The sequence below is a fragment of the Gopherus evgoodei genome, chromosome 2 (assembly GCF_007399415.2).
Source record: "Gopherus evgoodei ecotype Sinaloan lineage chromosome 2, rGopEvg1_v1.p, whole genome shotgun sequence".
Classification (NCBI taxonomy): Eukaryota; Metazoa; Chordata; order Testudines; family Testudinidae; genus Gopherus; species Gopherus evgoodei.
Genome location: NC_044323.1, coordinates 37,949,276 through 37,967,849, shown reverse-complemented (window position 1 = coordinate 37,967,849; position 18,574 = coordinate 37,949,276). Strand labels below are relative to the sequence as shown.

Below are 18,574 nucleotides of genomic sequence, written 5' to 3'. Positions count from 1 at the left end.
AACCTTTGGTGGATGACAAGTTGGTAGAGGGGGAAGAAAGACATACAGATCCTCTGGTTTAGCCAGGGGAAAGGAGGAAGTTGGGGGAACAGGAGTTATGAAGGTTCAGACAGAGCCCTTGGCATGGGAAGAGAATGGGGAAACCTGCTACTGGTGGAAAGAGGAATGGAGACAAACAGAACACCTAGCGATGGGGGAGGTTAGGGGTCCCTGGTAAGGAAGGACATGAAGGGACAAAGTGGACTGAGGTGCACACAGAGACCTATCCATGAGGAGGAGAATGTTGGATTCTGAAATGGGAAGAGGAGGGAATGGGGAGCACACAGAACCTTTGTGGGGGGGAATTGGTATGGAGATTAGTTAGTAGGCAGAGCCTCTGCCATGGGATGAAAAGGGGGACTGAAGAGCATGGGGGAAGTGGAAATGGAAGGGCACACAGAACTCCTGGCAGGGGAGTGACTGAGGGGAGCTGTAAGGAGTCCGTGAAATACAGGGGGAACACACAGGGAGCTCGTCAGGGAAGGAGCGAATGATGGATGGAAGGAGCCCTTGGTGGGTGCCATAACTCAGCCTACACAAGGTATGATGTGTGTGATTCTCTAGTAAACAGAACATGCTATCTGTAACATCCACCGCTGGAGCAAAAGAAAAGGAGAGTGTAAGAGAAACTCTGTGAGAGCTGCCATCAGGAAGGGATTGGTCATCAAGACAAATATCCTCCTTACAGGTTTAAGCCTTGCCTGCAGCAGGAGACGGGCTGTGATAAGCTTAATAATGTTTTTGCACCTGAAAAAGTTTCCAAGTCTTCTTTCTAGCATTCCCCCTCTGTGGCTTTTAAAGACCTGTCCTTGATTTATGGCAGAGGATATTTCACAGTTGACAACATTGTTTATTGTCTGTGCAAACAGAGTGAAATCAATTTCTTTCAACTTTCTAACACTGAGGTCAATGAACTGAAGTTTGATTATGGAAATCACTAGTCATTTACACTTGTCATTTAGAAAACCATGTATTCATATTTTATTATTTTTGCATTTGCCATTTCGATCATTATTTCAATGTACTTGGAATACTTTACACAACGGGCTAGAAGAAATACTGACAGGCTGCTATCATTTGGAGTCTCTCATTTACAAATCCAGGTAGTAAACACCGACAATGTATCAAATTAAAGGGATTCGTTTGATCTGGTCCCTACTCCCTGGCTAGGACCTTTCTTTCATATGTCTGTAGAATATGATAGTCCACAAAGTAATGATACAAAGTACTTGTCAGGCATAAATTGGTCAGAAAATGGGTATAAATGATAAAGTAAATTTAACTTGTGCTAATCCAGCATTCAGTGGAAGAGCAAAGGAGTAGGCAGTTGTAAAAGGAAAAGTAACTATTATGGGACCAGTTTATGAATCCCTTACTCCTACCAATGAGTCCAGTGGACTGTTCGTGCAATTAACTACTCATCACTGCAAATAAAGGATTCACAATCTGGCCCAGGGCATGTAACATAAAGCAGGCCTCTCCTGCTGGCCTCTGGATAAATTAATTGATGTTGCACAGTGCTTTGAGAATGTAAAGCATGTACAAGTACTAGTATTATTATCCGTATTACTGTGTATAAAACTGAAAATTGCCGTTTGAGCTTTTATAATTCAGTCTAGTCTCAGGTGCAGGCATATAGCCATTTATAAATGATTTAGGGCCTGTTTCTGTCAATCTAACTCCACTGAGTTGTACTTTACACCATGCATTATCCCATTGACTGCCTGATGAATTATGCAGCCGTATCACAGGGTAAAATGGCCCTATCTCAAGATTTTGGAAATCCTGGAGAGGAGCTGGGAAAGTTGAATGATTCCGGATTCTCCCTTCCTCCCACAAATTTGCTCCTGGGGCTAGATCAGCGATACTCAACTTACTTAAGTATTTACCATTGTGTGCCGCATATGCAGTTCTCTATGTGTTATGTGTGCTGCATCCAATAAATATATATACTATTTGTATGGCCCTGAGGATTGTCGTATGGGTCGCTGCTGTGTGCTGATTGGGCTGCAAAATGACTTCCAGCTTTAGGTTGAGAACCACTGGGCTACCTTAAATTATCTCTCAGGAAAGGTAAAATTTTTTAAAGCCATCTTCCTTTTTTCACTGGTCCTGTAATGGCCCTGAGGGCAGCCAGTCATGGGAGCAACTCATATCTGCACACTTCATATAGTGTACTTGTGTCATAAAGAAAGATGGCAGAATGGGACTCATGGTAGTAAAAAATTGTGCAGATGGTACAAAAATTAATACACAAGACCCCTTGAAATGTGCGAAAAACATGATTAGCATAGCAATTTTGAACTGTATCTGCTCCTAGCTGTGACCAGTATGAATAAACAAAGTTAATTCAATTTAAAGTGTGCTAAAATGGCTAAGACCGCACAACTTCTTTTGTTGTAGAAGCCCCCTACTCCTTGTAATGATGTGGAGACCCCAGCTCTGTTCCACCATACTCAAGCACGCTTGTCTCCTCTTCCTTCTTTTCTGCCTATTTTCTTTCTCTTTCCCATCCCTCTTCTGCCTCTTGTTTTCTCTTTCTCTCATCTTTTACTTTCTTCTTCTTGTGCTGGCTTTGCACACCCCCAGCCCCGCAGGCTACAAGAAGGTCAGACTGGGCCTGGGCCCCATGTGCTCTTGTGGTTGAGCTTAGTGCTGTGAAAGCAGAGGAGAGAAGCTTAGGCTGGTCGACTGCTGTCTGAGCCTGCAATATGTGAAATGTTCCATAGCCAGCTGCTGCAAGACCTGGAAGAGAAGACTACTGGCTTCCAAGGAGTTTCCTGCTGCTTACCTATAGCCACAGAGGCAAATCTGTGGGAGGAAATAGGATCAGACGTTCATGCTCTTCTCCAAGATCCCAAGTTAGGGCAGCATTTTAAATTCCTTCCTATGGTTTTGCTTATGGGCCTCTAGCTTTATACAGTTTGATTCCATCTGAAGAGTACTATTATGCATGAACATGTGTAGCTGGGATCATGAGAGTTAGCCATTCACCCTAAGAGCTCAGCTGGTACCATGACAGGCATCATTGTGAGAGAACCTAGATAGATAGTCCCTTTCCTATTCTTTTTCAAATTTCCTTGTCTACGATATGCTTTGAATGATCTGTAGGCCAGCTGGTGAATGCTAAAGATCATGTACAGTAGTTATTACTATTTTATGTACCATTTGTTTGCAGTGGTGCCTGAAAAGTAGTAGGTGCTTTTCAGGCACATGAGAAGTGCAGTCCCTGCCCTGAGGATCTCACCAATTGAGGACAAACAGATACATCCTACATCCTAGTCTTGGAAAGGGAACAACAAAAGGGATTTCTATACAACTCAACAAGCGTCACTATAGGCAACATGACAGAAATGTGTTTTGGAGAGGGTGAAGGGTCCTTGTTAATGAGTTCATCTTTCAGTTACATAAAAACAGAACTGTCACTCAATCAGTTACCACACTATATGTAGAAAAGAAACCAGAAGAGGGCGGCTTTGGATTGATTCAGAAGCCCGGAACGTGGTCACATGAAAGCCGATGACATAGGTGATTGTTCAAAAGACTGAAAAGAGGCAGACAAGGATGGGAACACTAGCACCAATATTAGTTTTTGGTAGACAAATCATGTGTTCCAATGGGTCTTAAAACTAATTCAGGGCTTCTGAATCATTCTAAGGCCTTCCTCTTCTTGTTTCTTTTCTAGTTACAGCATGGTAACTGATTATGTGTGAATTCTGTTTATAGCAATAGTAGCTGATAACCTACTGTTGATGTTTAAAATGCTAAAATTCTCTGGGGGGTGCCCAAAATAGGAATCAGACTCATCCAAGTGCAACCAGTACCATCAATGACAACTAACTAACTTAATAAGACTCTTTCAGCATAACACTGTTGATCAGATTTTTCAATTAGTTGATTTATCTGGGAGTAGTGATGTTGTTTGCTTTAGGGGATATATACCCTGGTATGTCTTCTTTCCCCAAGGCAAATGTGTACTACAACAAGAGACCTATCAGTATAAGTTTAATGAAACGATCAACCTCAGAAATACTTGTACTCCCTTCATACTAAGATTAAATATTTGAGGGTCATTTCCATTCATTTGTTACACTTTTGCAATGTGATTCAGTTGCACAGGACTTTGGAAAATCATTCTCCAAGCTAATGAATCAGCTTTCAGAATGTGTTTATTAGCTCCCCCTCACAGGTACTGTGACCATCTCTCAGACTGAAGCTTGCAAAAAAAAAATGACCAAAATGCATATTTAAAATGTATTCAATTAATACTTGATGTCTGCAGGACAACTGTGATAGTTTTTTGGGGGAAATCAAAGTCAAATTTTGTTCTTATGTAAATTCATTATGTAGATAATTAGGAACTTTAGAATGTCCAAATTACTTTCAGAAAGAAGGGTATTAATTTTGTTTATTGAGCTAGAAATAATAAAACATTTGGAAATGTCATTTCATTAACATTATATGAGTATGGCATATGGGGGAAGGAAGATGTAATTTCTTTCTGCAACTTGGGTTACTGAGAATATTAGGAAAATGTAGGACAGAGAAAACAAATGTTCAATTATTAATAATGTATTGTAGACTAGAAGAAATAATCTCTCAATCGCAAAACAGTTGCCATGCTAATAAGTATCCAATGCTTGTAGCTTCTACAGATGATAGTGCTGCAGAGAAGAAAGGTGGAACTCTCCATGCTGGTTTAATTGTTGGAATTCTGATATTGGTCCTCATTGTAGCAGCAGCCATCCTTGTAACAGTCTATATGTACCATCATCCACGTCAGCAGCTAGTCTCTTCTTTATTGAGGTAAGGTCAAAGGTGCCATGATGGGTCACTAATTCTGTTACTTGTTTAACATGATTTTTCAGTCTACAGAATAGTACTTTCTAAGCTAAGACTGTAGACTTTTCTTTGAAATCCTGATTGGTACTAGCTTTAATCTGTAATGTTTATAAATCATAAATGCATAACCCATAAGCTGCTTCTATAAATACAGCTTGATTAGCCCCTAGCATCGGAAACGTATTTATCTGTTAACAAAAAACTTCCAAAAAGACTTGATTTGTGTGGCAACACTCTTTCCAAAAAGGATAGAAACAAGGTACTGGCTAACGGTAAATACATATTAAAAGGGGGTTTTTGAAGTGCGTAGTTACATGGTCCAGAGCAGAAATTCTACCAGTTAACAATTTTATTATTATTAAACATTTGTATTATAGTATTATAGTATAAGTGTACACAGTTATCCCTGGAACAGTAGAGCCATCTACTACATAATATATTTACTGTCACCAAAAGTGAAGTAATCCCTGCATTCAATGCTAATTGAACTAGCTTACTAGTTTTCAACATGATCTTTCTATCCTACCAAAATGAATAAGATGCATGAAATAAGGACAGTTATTGGTATGTAACATACCAGTGATCATCAAAACTATGACTATTACCATTACTACCATTAACTACTAGTGCTTGTAAGCTACATAATCCTTTTTTTTTCTAGCTATGATATAATATTTGTGAAACCATAAGTTCTGCAGAAATTAAACAAAAGTACAAGCATGAGTATTGTGCCAGGAAGGGTTAGGCTTTTGGGGTCAGTTTCATGAGAACAAGTAGAGATGTTCCTTGACACAGGACTCAGACTTGCAGAATATTTTTATTGTTTTTTTTTAGGTTTTTGAAAATGAGTAGAGAAACAGATTATTCTGAATTTATAACATTACCACAGCTTTGGAAATATAATACCAAGTATCTGCAGCCTCCAGTATAGGAGAATGCTGTTGCTGTCTGAATGCAGTTGGTTCTTGCACTGATTGCTTCTATTAAGTACATTTTATTGTTTGAGCTTTTCAGATACTTTCATAACTACTACCACTGATCAATTTAATTTCACAAAGAAAAACTGTAAGTAGTTTGTCCAATTCAGAAAATGCACTCATCCTTCTCACCTGGTGCACAAGGATATGCATGTTGTCAAGGTATGAACCCCTACTCTGAACCTTAGCGTGCAACACGATGGGGTACCTGCATGAACCCTCCTAAGCTTAATTACTAGCTTAGAATGGTATTGCTGCCACCAACCAAAATATAGTGTTTGGGGCACTTTCTGGCCCCCAAACCCTTCCCTGGGGACCCCAAGACCCAAAGCCCCTTGGGTCTCAAAACAAGGGAAATAAACCTTTCCCCTCTTTCTTCCTGCAGATCCTCCCTTCCCTGGGTTACACTAGGAGATCGCTGTGATTCAACTCCTTGAATCTTAAAACAGAGAGAAAATCCACCTTCCTCCCCTTCTTCACTCCCCCTCCCAGACTCTCCCTGAGAGAGAGAGACAGTAATACTAACACAGAGAGAAATCAGGTTTTTCTTCCCCCCCTTCTCCTCCTTTCTCCCACCATTCCTGGTGAGTGCAGACCTCCCTCCCCTTGGGTCTCACACCAGAATAAAAAAACAATCAGGTTCTTAAAAGGAAAACTTTTAATAAAAGAAAGAAAAAAGTAAAAATTGTCTCTGATAAATCAAGATGGAAATGTTGCAGGGTCTTTCAGCTTATAAACACTAGAGAGAATCCTCTCCCCAGCACAAATACATGTTGCAGTAACAGAGATACAATCCTTCCAGCAAAATACACATTTGCAAAATAAGAAAACAATTAAAAGACTAAACCGCCTTTCTAACTGGTACTTACTAAATTGAACAGAAGAGGCTGTTTCAGAAACTTGGAGATATCTGCTTACATGTCTGGTCCCTCTCAGAACCCAGAGAGAACAAAGAAAAAACCCCAGAAAGCACAAACAAAGGCTTCCTCCACCGAGATTTGAAAGTATCTTGTCTCCTGATTGTCCTCTGGTCAGGTGTTCCAGGTTTACTGCTAGTTAACCCTTTACAGGAAAAGAGACATTAACCCTTAACCATCTGTTTATGACAACATGCAACTCCCACATATGGAGAGGAGAATGTATCCCCCTAAGATTTGCTTTTGGAAAGAACAAAGTGCATATATGGGAGGGAAGGTAGAAGAAGATGATACAAATATAATTGTATATGGAGACAATATCTACAAAAGCATTTAACTCATTTGATTGTAGAAAAAATACTAAAGGTTCTGTCAGCATAAAGATTCATGACTGGGAATAAGAGAGATTCTGAGTAAGTGATGCTGCTAGCACAATGATGTAAGGGAATCCTTGTTAGAGGGAGATCTGAGACCATAATACTCAGTCACAGGGTTGGCAAGGTTCTCCAAATAGCCAATTACCTTATTATTGGAGATGAGTAGAATAGAGATCTGGTGTTAGTGTTGTAGGATATGGATTGAGAAATGCTGCCACAGGGCTTGACCAAATAGCATGAAAGAAATTCCCTCCTTCCCCTGAACACACACGCAAACACATGCAACACACACAAATGTTAGGTAAAATAAGAGTAGCGAATGGGGAAAAAAGTTGTGTTCATATATTTTGTATGATTTAAAGCACGATTAGGCAGGCAACTTCTTCACATAATTGTATCTTAACAATTGACCTATGACCAGTCTGCTTTTCCAGAATTGCTGTTCCTTGAGCAGAGAGTATGAACTGTACCTCCTTGCCTTGAGTGGTAGTTCAGTCCTGTAATGCTCAAGGTGAAGCCACAAATTCATTGTCATTTGTCATACTCAATCAAGACTTCAGTCTAGGTCTCCAGAGTGAAGGTTAGTCAATGCAATAAATTAATAGCCAATGTACTGCTGCGGAAAGAAAAAAGAGAGGAAGTGGACCTGCCTTTCCTATGCTTATAAAAACAAGCTATCTTTACCCTTATAATACATCTTATGGAATGTAAGATAACCTTTGTACATTATTTTTAACCCAGTTATAGAATTCTGTAACAGAAGTACAGAGAATCCACTATTAAATGCTACAGGATGATCTTTAATTCTCTATGAAGTATGTAATTTTATAGTAGATTCAGAATCATAGAATATCAGGGTTGGAAAGGACCTCAGGAGATCATCTAGTCCATCCCCCTGCTCAAAGCAGGACAAATCCCCAGATTGTTTTTTACCCCAGTTCTCCAAATGGCCCCTCAAGGACTGAACTCACAACCCTGGGTTTAGCAGGCCAATGCTCAAACCATAGAGTGATTGCTATAGAACCCTTTGGTTTAGCCTTATTAAATGCATAAGACTTTTCAATGTGGAGGGTGTTTGTGTCTGGACTGGGTCTGAATGCTGTGACCCAGAAATATTGTGCTTGTCAGTTAGGAAGTCACAAATGAGCCCCTTAACTGAGTTTGTATATATAGCTACTTCCACTTCTTTGATTACATACTAAACTTATAAGTTGTTCCTGCAACATAACACAGCTGGAAGAGACAGCAGTGTGATTTCCATTTGAAGTCTATATATCATTATGCTGGATAGCCAGTCATCCTACATAAACCAACTGCCATGTAACATCTACTATGACTGGACCCAGTGACACCTGTGCAGTACATACTTTTAGTTAGCAAAGGCAGGTTTCATTTGCTATTTATACAATGGTTCTTCGAAAGAAGACAGCACACTGCAATTCATTTTCAATAACCAGATCATTTTACTATTCACTGCTCTTCATTATAATATCCTTTCAGAAAACAGGAAACAGTCAAACACCAATTTTTCCATATGTTTCCTTCATTGACTCGCAGAAGGCCTGTCAGATTACAATCTGTTTTAATAGCAAATATTCACCATAACAACAAATGTATAGAACAATCTCTGCTGATGTTTGTTAGCTTGTTAATGTATGAACTGAAAAATATTTTACTCCTCTTTTAAATTTGTGTTTTGAAATAGAAAATGTTTTATTTAAAAGTGGAATAATTTTGACATGTTTGAGGAAATGGTAATTAAATAACCCAATGCGATACTCCTTAGTCGGAGTGTAAATGGATAAGTCTACACTACACGCCAGCGGTGTGATTCCCAGTTCATGTAAACATACCTGTGCTAGTGTTCATCTGAGCTAGGATGCTAAAAATAGTGGTGTACTTGCGAGAAGCATGGACACCCACAGTGGTAGCACAGGCTAGCCGCTCTGAGTACAAACTCACCTGAACCACATAAGTATGTACTCAAGGGAGCTAGCCTGTGTCACCAATGCTGCTGCCCACGCTACCATGGTTACACTACTGTTTTAACAGGCTAGCTCAGAGGAGACCTTGCACACTTATGTCCCTGCAGGCTGGGAATCATACCCTTAGCTAGCAAAGCAGACATGGGCTAAGTCAGCAAGAATTGACATCATTTGAAGGGATGGGAGATTCTTGGTGGAGATTTTTAGTACTGGCCAGCAATTTTCACTACAAATAAGGTAGTTACTAATCATAGGTCAGTCATTTCTTCTTATCCCATATTAATGAATTTGCAGATATTTAATAATCCTCAGTATATTTTAGAATATATGGAACAACCAAGTACAGAGTAATGGATTGTCAGCAATGGACTGATTATAAGAGAACTTCATAGATTGAAAATTGTGTATCAAGTTCCATGACTGGCTTGCAAATTGTCCACTCAGAGGGCACTGCACTTTTTTCCACCCTTTGGATTGGAGGAGAATAATGTATCCAAATGGAGCAGGGAACCCAGAAAAAGAGAACAGCAACTATGTATTAGTATCAGAGGGGTAGCCATTTTAGTCTGGATCTGTAAAAGCAGCAAAGAATCCTGTGGCATCACACAAAACGTCTGTTAGTCTATAAGGTGCCACAGGATTCTTTGCCACTTTTATGTATTAGTAGTGCTTTCTATGGTAACTATGTTTGGGTCCTTGCATGTTTTCAGGAGGGAATGAGGAAAGAGAGAAGGATTATTCTAGGCGCATGATTCCTTTATAGTTCCAAGTTGGAACACTTATTCACCGTCTTGGAAGTGGTAGTTCATGTTTATTAGGAGAAAAGCAAACTGTGAATATTCTGAGCTGGATTACTGCCAAAGGATAAGAGGCACAGCAATTAAAATAAATGTCTTTGAAGTAGCACACATGAGGCTAACGTTTCCATGTCAGATAATGACATGATAGAAAACAGAATACCTCTTGTGTCATTTCCCAGAAAACTGGGTGGGGTTTTTTTCACCTTTTGACTGGAAACCCAGAAGTCTACAAAAATGGAACCCACCCTACAGCATGTACTATTGTTCTTACAGCACTGGGAATCATTACGGTGGACCACAGTAGTATTTCTTTTAAAAGGGAAGGAATTGTCTAGATGTATACAGTATTTCAGACATACCGTAGAATAAATACATAGCAGTTGATGGCGATTCTTGGGAAATGCTATTCCAAAAAGATAAGTCCAGGTTGTTCCAACAGCCACCAGCAACATTATCAAAAAAGAAACCAGAAAAAGATCAAAGCCAGAAAGTCCACCAAAGATTGTAGTAATACCAATGCAAGAAGAACGTACACAGAGGTTGGCATACAGTCTTACAGCTGCAACTAATTCTGAAGCTGGTAAAAGAACAACTTAACTCTCACTTTCTTCAGTGGAAAGACTCCCTTTGAAATCAGTGGATCTGGATGAAATCCTAAAAGAGCATGTCAAAGATAATTCATTACATGCCAAATTCACAGCTGGTATAAACGGACATAGCGGCAGTGAACTAGAAGGGGCTGTGCCAGTTTATACCAGCAGAGAATCTGGCACTCAATTGAACAATAAACAAAAAAGATGAAGGGCAACTCCTGATTCCATTGATACCAGCAGGAAAACTCACATTGAATATTGGTAGTGTGTCAATGTACCAAAGCACTTTTGAGTAGTCTTGTAGCTGTACAATTAATAAAATGTTATACACACACACACAAACACATACACACACCCCTCTGGTCTCTGCACTAAGAACTCGTCTACACAGAGGGGTAATGCACTCTATATAGGGTTCAGAGTAGCAGCCGTGTTAGTCTGTATCCGCAAAAAGAACAAGAGTACTTGTGGCATCTTAGAGACTAACAAATTTATTTCAGCATAAGCTTCATGGCTACAGCTCACTTCTTCGGATGCATAGAATGGAACACACGACAGAGATATTTATACATACAGAGAACATGAAAAGGTGGAAGTACACATACCAACTGGAACAGTCGAACCAATTGAGATGAGCTATAATCAGCAGGAGAAAAAAAAAAACCTTTGACGTGATAATAGATGACCCATAGAAGGTGTGAGGAGAACTTAACATAGGGGAATAGATTCAATTAGTGTAATGACCCAACCATTCCCAATCTCTGTTTAAACCTAAGTTAATTGTGTCTAATTTGCATATTAATTCAAGTTCAACAGTCTCTCTTGGGAATCTATTTTTGAAGGTTTCTTGTTGCAAAATTGCCCCTTCAAGTCCTGTCACCGAGTGGTTAGAGAGGTTGAAGTGTTCTCCCACTAGTTTTTTGAATGTTATGACACCTGATGTCAGATTTGTGTCCATTTATTCTTTTGTGTAGAGACTGTCCGGTTTGGCCAATGTACGTGGTAGAGGGGCATTGCTGGCACATGAATGGCATATATCATTTTGGTAGATGTGCAGGTGAACTAGCCGCCTGATAGTGTGGCTGATGTGATTAGGTCCTATGATGGTGTCCTTGAATAGATATGTGGACAGAGCTGGCATTGGGCTTTGTTGCAAAGATAGTTTCCTGGGTTAGTGTTTATGTTGTATGGTGTGCAGTTGCTGGTGAGTATTTGCTTCAGGTTGGGAGGCTGTCTGTAAGCGAGGACTGGCCTGTCTCCCAAGATCTGTGAGAGTGAGGGATCATCTGTCAGGATAGGTAGTAGATCTTTGATGATGCGCTGGAGAGGTTTTAGTTGGGGGCTGTAGGTGATGGCTAGTGGCATTCTGTTGTTTTCTTTGTTGGGTCTGTCCTGTAGTAGGTGGCTTCTGGGTATTCTTCTGGCTCTGTCAATCTGTTTTTTCACTTCAGCAGGTGGGTATTGTAGTTTTAAGAATGCTTGATAGAGATCTTGCAGGTGTTTATCTCTGTCTAAGGGATTGGAGCAAATACGGTTGTATCTTAGAGCTTGGCTGTAGACAATGGATCGTGTGGTATGTCCTGGATGGAAGCTGGAGGCATGTAGGTAAGTACAGCGGTCAGTGGGTTTCCGGTATGGGCGGTGTTTATGTGACCATCGCTTATTTGCACAGTAGTGTCTAGGAAATGGACCGCTTGTGTAGATTGGTCTAGGCTGAGGTTGATGGTGGGATGGAAATTGTTAAAATCATGGTGGAATTCCTTGAGGGCTTCTACATAGAGTGTGATTTCTTAAGTGCTCTAATGTAATACATTTTAATTGGTCTGTGTAGACCCTGTTGATGTGCACTAGAGGTTCCCCAGTGCACTTTAGCGTAGCGCCGTTTCAAACTGCACAACATTAAATTACATTAGTGCACACCAGCAGGGTCTACACAGACCATTTAACATGCATTATGTAAGTGCACTTTAGAAATCACAACCCTGTGGAGCACATTATCCCGCTGTTAGAGAAGCTCTGAGTCTGTATTTTAAGTTGTACATTGGTTACGTTACTGAGGTGATTAGCAAAAACTCTCTTTTATGTAAGTGCACAGAAAAGGATAAAGCTGAAGTACATTTTTCTGTTTCATCATTTGTGTGTCTTATGGCCATCATACTGCATGCATGAGAGCGTACACACACTCTTTTTTCGTTCTTTTTTAAAACAAACCAAAGTGCCGAAGGAAGGAGGCTACAGTCTGCAGAGGCTAATTTAACTGGGGCTATATTCTTAGTAGGAATCTAGATTTCAACAAATTGTATGCCCAAGACAAGAAAAATGCTATTAACTTCAAAAGAAGCAGTGTTCTTGAGATTTCTGTGAACTTTTCCTTAGAGTATGAAGCAAAGTAGGTGCTGAAGTGTTTGTATTTGATTTATTGAGCACAAAACATATGTTCAGTTACACTTGGAACAGAAAATAGATATTGAACGGCTAGTATGATTTGTGTGTGTATTTATTAGTTAACTAGCCATGATATCTCTTTTATATGGAATGGTGTCAAGGTAGTTTCATAATTTTTCAAAAAATAATTCTTTTTTTAATTGATCATTTGGAAGATTGAAATTGTAATCTGACACTTCTCTTCTTCTTCTCTGCACTGTATTCCACACGCATTTCCTTGTTTGGTATTGTTGGACTACTCATAATGAAGTGCTATAGCGCTTATCTGGGGATTATGACATACGGAAAGTTTCTATCTCAGAAAATAAAATGTGTATGTGCTCAGGTGGAAAGAATTATGAACTTTTCAAACAAAAGGACCCCTCCTGTTCTCATTGACATTTCAAAGGGGACAGGCCCCAAACCAAGAAAAGTGTTTATTACAATATGGAGCCTATTTACTTTGACAGAGTCCCTTTTAAATAAAACATACATAAAACATAAGGTGTAAAGATGTATTGTCAGTGTAATAGAGGAGATATTGCCTGCTCAGGTCCTTTTTTAAATTATTGTTAAGATCTTTTTTCTCCTCTTGGAATACGAAAGTAAAATGCATTTAGTTGCCAGGAATACTTCCTTTTGAATCAAGTCACAAATTGACTCTGACCCTCAAGAATTCCTTCACAGTGTCTCTTGAGAATAAGGAATGTTGCAGCAAGATGATACTTTAAACTCCCCCTTTGCTGATTTTTGGAGGATAATGCACATATAAAGACTGGATATCCTTCATATTTGTTTTAACAGACCAAAGCTCTCATTAGGCGCCTTAAATACAACAAATTAGTGAACCACAATAATAGTTAACTATAACACAATTATAAAATTAATGTATCCACTAATCTATGTGGTGTAAAATATACTGCAGTCAGTAGCTAAGATTTGTCTGGCAAAAAGTCAGTCATGATGTGCCAATTATGGTGGATTACATGCTTGTGAATACAAGAACACATGAAACAGAGATTAAATTGAAGGATGTATAAAGATTAAAAATGAGAAAACATGATTCAGGAATTTCTGAAGTTGCATTTGAATGAGGTTATATTCCTCCCCGTGTAACTTGGTTGATTCAAATGTGAGCCTTAGGTCTGAAAGGGACTTGTGCATGAAGGACAAGCCTGACAAAATTAAGAGGTAATATTTTAGATGATATAAATTAGACTGTCTTGTATCCAGACATCTTTACCTTACTTGTTCCCACTTACCTGTGTATAAGGCTAAATCTATACTCTGCTGCACTGGCGGAAGTGTATACTGTCAATGTAGCTACATACTGCAGTAAAAAGTAGGCTCCATCCACACTGCCGTGTGTAGCTGCCTGGCAGAAGGGAGGCAGCAGAGAAAGCTTCAGCAGTTCCCTGCGGCCAGAATATTTCACTGTGATGAGGAAAGAAAGAGCTGGAAGGGAACTGGCAGAGCCTTTCCCCACTAAGGGAGCCTTTCCCTGCTGCTGGTGTCTTTCACTGCAGTGGGGAAAGGCTTTGCAGCAGGGAGCTTCTGGAGCCTTCCCCACGGCCTCACTCCCCCTACCAAAATAGCATTGCTAAAAGTAGCAGTGTAGATGGAAAAGCAAGGAGAGAGTGTACAGGGTATGTACACTTGGATACGTACTCACAACCTTCAGACATGTCTTTACTCTGCTTAACTAAACCATGCATCACCAGCTATGTTGCTATCTATATCCATGCTGGCAGGGCTTTGCAGGTATATACGCTACACACTGCTGAAAGAGATGTGAATTGTTGATGTACCCAAAGAGATACTATGTGGGTGTAACTTACATAGAGAAGCCATAGTAGGTGTAAAGTACACATAGTTGTTTTCTCTGCTATACTTCCTTCTCAAGGCCCCCTAGTGTCTGAGCTACATTAGTTCTCACCCCAGTTTTGTCACCTTTTCACTGCCTGAGTGGCGCAAAGGGGACATCATCTGGCTGAAGCTGGACAGCTGAGAATTCCCCCAAAAGAATAAAGCCAAGTGAGTTCACTCCTGTGCCATTCTCCTCTACCTTGGCAAGTGAGTGTAAGTAAAGCATGGCAATAGCAGAGTGGTATTCCCCTATCTCAGCTGGAGTACAGTGCTGCAGGAACCATGGCCAACTGTCATTAATTAGGTTTGGGTTTAGACTGTGTTATCTTACTTCAGGGCTGGTGCAGGGGCAGCTTGAGAATCAGCTCTCTATTACTGAGTGGATCTTGGCACAGGAGAGAATCTGGCGCATTAGAATTACTCACCTTCATCAGGCTCAGTGTGCCAAATTCAAAGATTGTGTGTCTGTGTTGGTGATAATTACACATTGATAAGTAGTTCTGAGTCTAAGTAAATCTGATGGATTCAAAGTAACTGTAGAGGTAGTTTAGGTTGGTGTAAAGTTCACACTGAGGAAACCAAAAGGTGTAAATTATCCCTATCTAGCTCTCCTATGGTGACTAGGTACCAATCTCAGGGCAGACTGTTAAGAACCAGGGCACAAACCCCAAGCTGGTTGTGAGTTGCAAACTCAGTTGATGGGAGGAAGCTACTGCATACCTTATCTTCATGAGGGGTGGGAGAAGAGAAGAGCAACAAAATCTTGTGTCCTCTTTAATGTTTCCCAATAATCCATCAGGTGTTGATGGAGCTCCCTTGTCTGGCAGCATGTAACATCTTCTGTTGGAGACCAACACTTTACACTAGTTGATGTCCCTCTCCTGTCTGGTGATTTACACAGTCAGAGAGGCTTACATTACAAATGCTCAACTATTACCTTATAACATGGGAAGCAGATGCTATAAGTGAGATTAATGCATTCAGCAACTCATAAGCATTCAATTAAGACTAAACACTTTCTTATAAATCTAATACCTGTTTTAATTATATTAACACACGGTGTGAGCTAGACTGATTCCAGCCATGTATTTGTCAGTGTTCATTTGAGACATGGGGACCTTGGCATGATCTGTCACCTGGTCTGCCAGCATCACAATCTCTACTTTGATTCCCAACAGAATCACTTAGACTCACCTTTCAATTTGGTTCTCTCTGCCCCACTCTTACCTCTTAGCACCACTCCAATTGGCTGTTTGAAAGGAGACAACTGAAGAAAAAATAATATAATTGAAAACCTAGTTTGCAGTATTTTTCCTGGTGTTGACTTTCAGATTTCTGGCCTTAATGGGCTTTTTGGGCTCCATCTGAGGTTCAGCATTTTACATCTTTGTATATAGCAGCACATAGCAGATAAGATTGCACAGTGATAGGTAAGGATTTTTTATACATTATTTCTAACAGTGCAGTGATTTCACAGATGCTGCATAGCTCTTTAAAATAATGCAAAGTAAATAGGAGAAAGAGAATTGTAAGGCCAGATTCTCAGCTGATCTAAATTGAAGTTGATGGAGCTATATTGATTTACATCAGCTGAGGATTTGGCCCATAATTTCTTTTTTTTTTTTTTTAATGTCTGAAAATGGCCAGGCATCCCTGCTCATGAGCGCTGTCATTGATCTAATTCTTCCCTGCACTGACAGATGTGTTCCGCATCCTGAAACTAATGATTAAAAGAAAAAAGAACAAGTATAATTTTTCTGTTCTTTGAAAGTTCTACATTGTCCTGGCATTTTGAATACTGCTATTGATCTCATTGTTATTGCACTGCATTGACAATAAATTTATTTCTTCAAGAGCTTATTCAGCTGAGCAGGAACCAGCAACTCAGCAGGGGAGACCCAGATCATGTCAGTTGGAAAACCTGTAAAATAAATGATTATCACTGAAAATAAAAGTCAAAGGGGTAAGAACGAGGGGTCCAGTTTTTCATCATTCAGCAGCAGACTGCTTAGATGATCCTACCTGCTGCTGTCCCTAAAGTTGCAGAAACTTTTTTATAAGGAGAAGCATTTTAAATCAGAGATGGAGAAGGATTTGTATTGAGTGAAAGAAAGAAATGAATCAGGTATTTTCGTTGGTATCTCCATATCATGCTCTTGAATTGTATAGCTTGGGTCAATCTGTACTTTTAAGTAATTTCTATTATGCATCCAATTCTTGTGGCGCCAGGCAAGTCATCATACCTAGTTACTTGGAAGTAAGGTATATTGGAGACACAGTGTTTGCAGGCACTGGGTTGGACCTGATAGTTCAATACCTGCTCATCTCTGACTGACATTTAGTCAAGAGAACTGGGTGTTTGGGGTTCGGAGAAAAAAACAGGTCGAGCTGGCACTAAAATTGCAAGTATTCAAAAAACACTCAGATAACTGTGAGAGTGCAGAAGACCCATAGAGCAATCCTGTTATGGCCAAGATCATCAGTGGTAGACAAGACTAGGCATTTGATTACTTGTCATGGGACAATGGAAGTCATGGATACCATAATCAAATATTAGTTTATGTGCAAAAGGATGATATGGGATCTTGTTGATACTGTGTTAACATATGCCTTTATTTCTTAGTGCAAATTACAATTTATTTTAATTAATGTTGAAGACTGCAAAGCTGTCACAGATAACGGTTGTCTAATATTTAGTAAAAAGGAACATGATTTATATGTTCCTATTGAGAATGTACTAATACTGATTACTGCATAGTAAGATCAAAATGTAATAGATTAATGTAGTTTCTTCCTCCTTTCTTGGTTCATTGGGTAATTTTGTACTATCGTTTTAAAGCTTTGGCACTCAAACCTGAGAGGTGTGAGGAATCTATATTTAAATATCTCTGCTTGTGAAACATAAACATCTGCTGTTGACAAAGACTGAAGTTCAGTCAAAAAGCCCATGAGCACTTCTAATAAACTTTTCACTTGATGTTAGACATCTTTATAAGTCTCATCCACTGAGCTGGATAAGAATATGTGCCATAGACAACTTCATTGAATTGTATGAGATATAAATTTGTCAGAAACAGTGGAGGTGTCCTTTTAAAGTTAAAAAGAACGGTAGATATAGAATATAGAGCTAGGGAGGGCAGGGTTGCATTAGAAACCTGAACATGAAAGATGCTCAGTACCCTCAACTTGCATGGATTTTAATGGGAGGTGACAGTGGTATGCCCCTCTGAGAAGGCCTTCAGGACTTTGCAGGATCAGACTCTTATACTGATGTAAATCAGAGTAACTCTATTAAAGTTGATTATACATGTAAAATAGTCATAGTCAAATCCCCATGAATCAAGGTGAGACCATATGATGAAGTTGATAACTGGTTAGGGATGAAACTGCACAGCAGACCGGTTGAGATTTGGTGCTAGCAGGATGATACTATTAAAGCAAAAGGCAAGTTTTGCTAGTAGTTTACAGGCTTCTGAGTACAGGAAATGGAAAGAGACATGATTGTGATGGCAAAAACAATGAGGAGTCCTTGTAGCACCTTAGAGGCTAACAAATTTATTTGGGCATAAGCTTTCGTGGGCTAGAACCCACTTCATCAGATGCATGGAGTGAAAAATACAGTAGGCAGGTATAAATATACAGCACATGGAAAGATGAGAGTTGCTTTACCAAATAGGGGGTCAGTGCTAACGAGGCCAATTCAACAGTTGACAAGAAGGGGTGAATATCAACAGAGGGGAAATTACTTTTTGTA

At 39.6% G+C, this 18,574-nt stretch overlaps 1 protein-coding gene across 1 annotated transcript in view; it reads left to right on the top strand.

Annotated features, from left to right (window-relative positions):
• Positions 1–18,574, top strand: part of PLXDC2 (plexin domain containing 2) — a 419,584-nt gene that overhangs the window by 390,416 nt on the left and 10,594 nt on the right. The window contains 2 exon segments of the mRNA XM_030550413.1: positions 4,686–4,814; positions 4,817–4,845. Coding sequence (XP_030406273.1) covers positions 4,686–4,814; positions 4,817–4,845 — 158 coding nt within the window.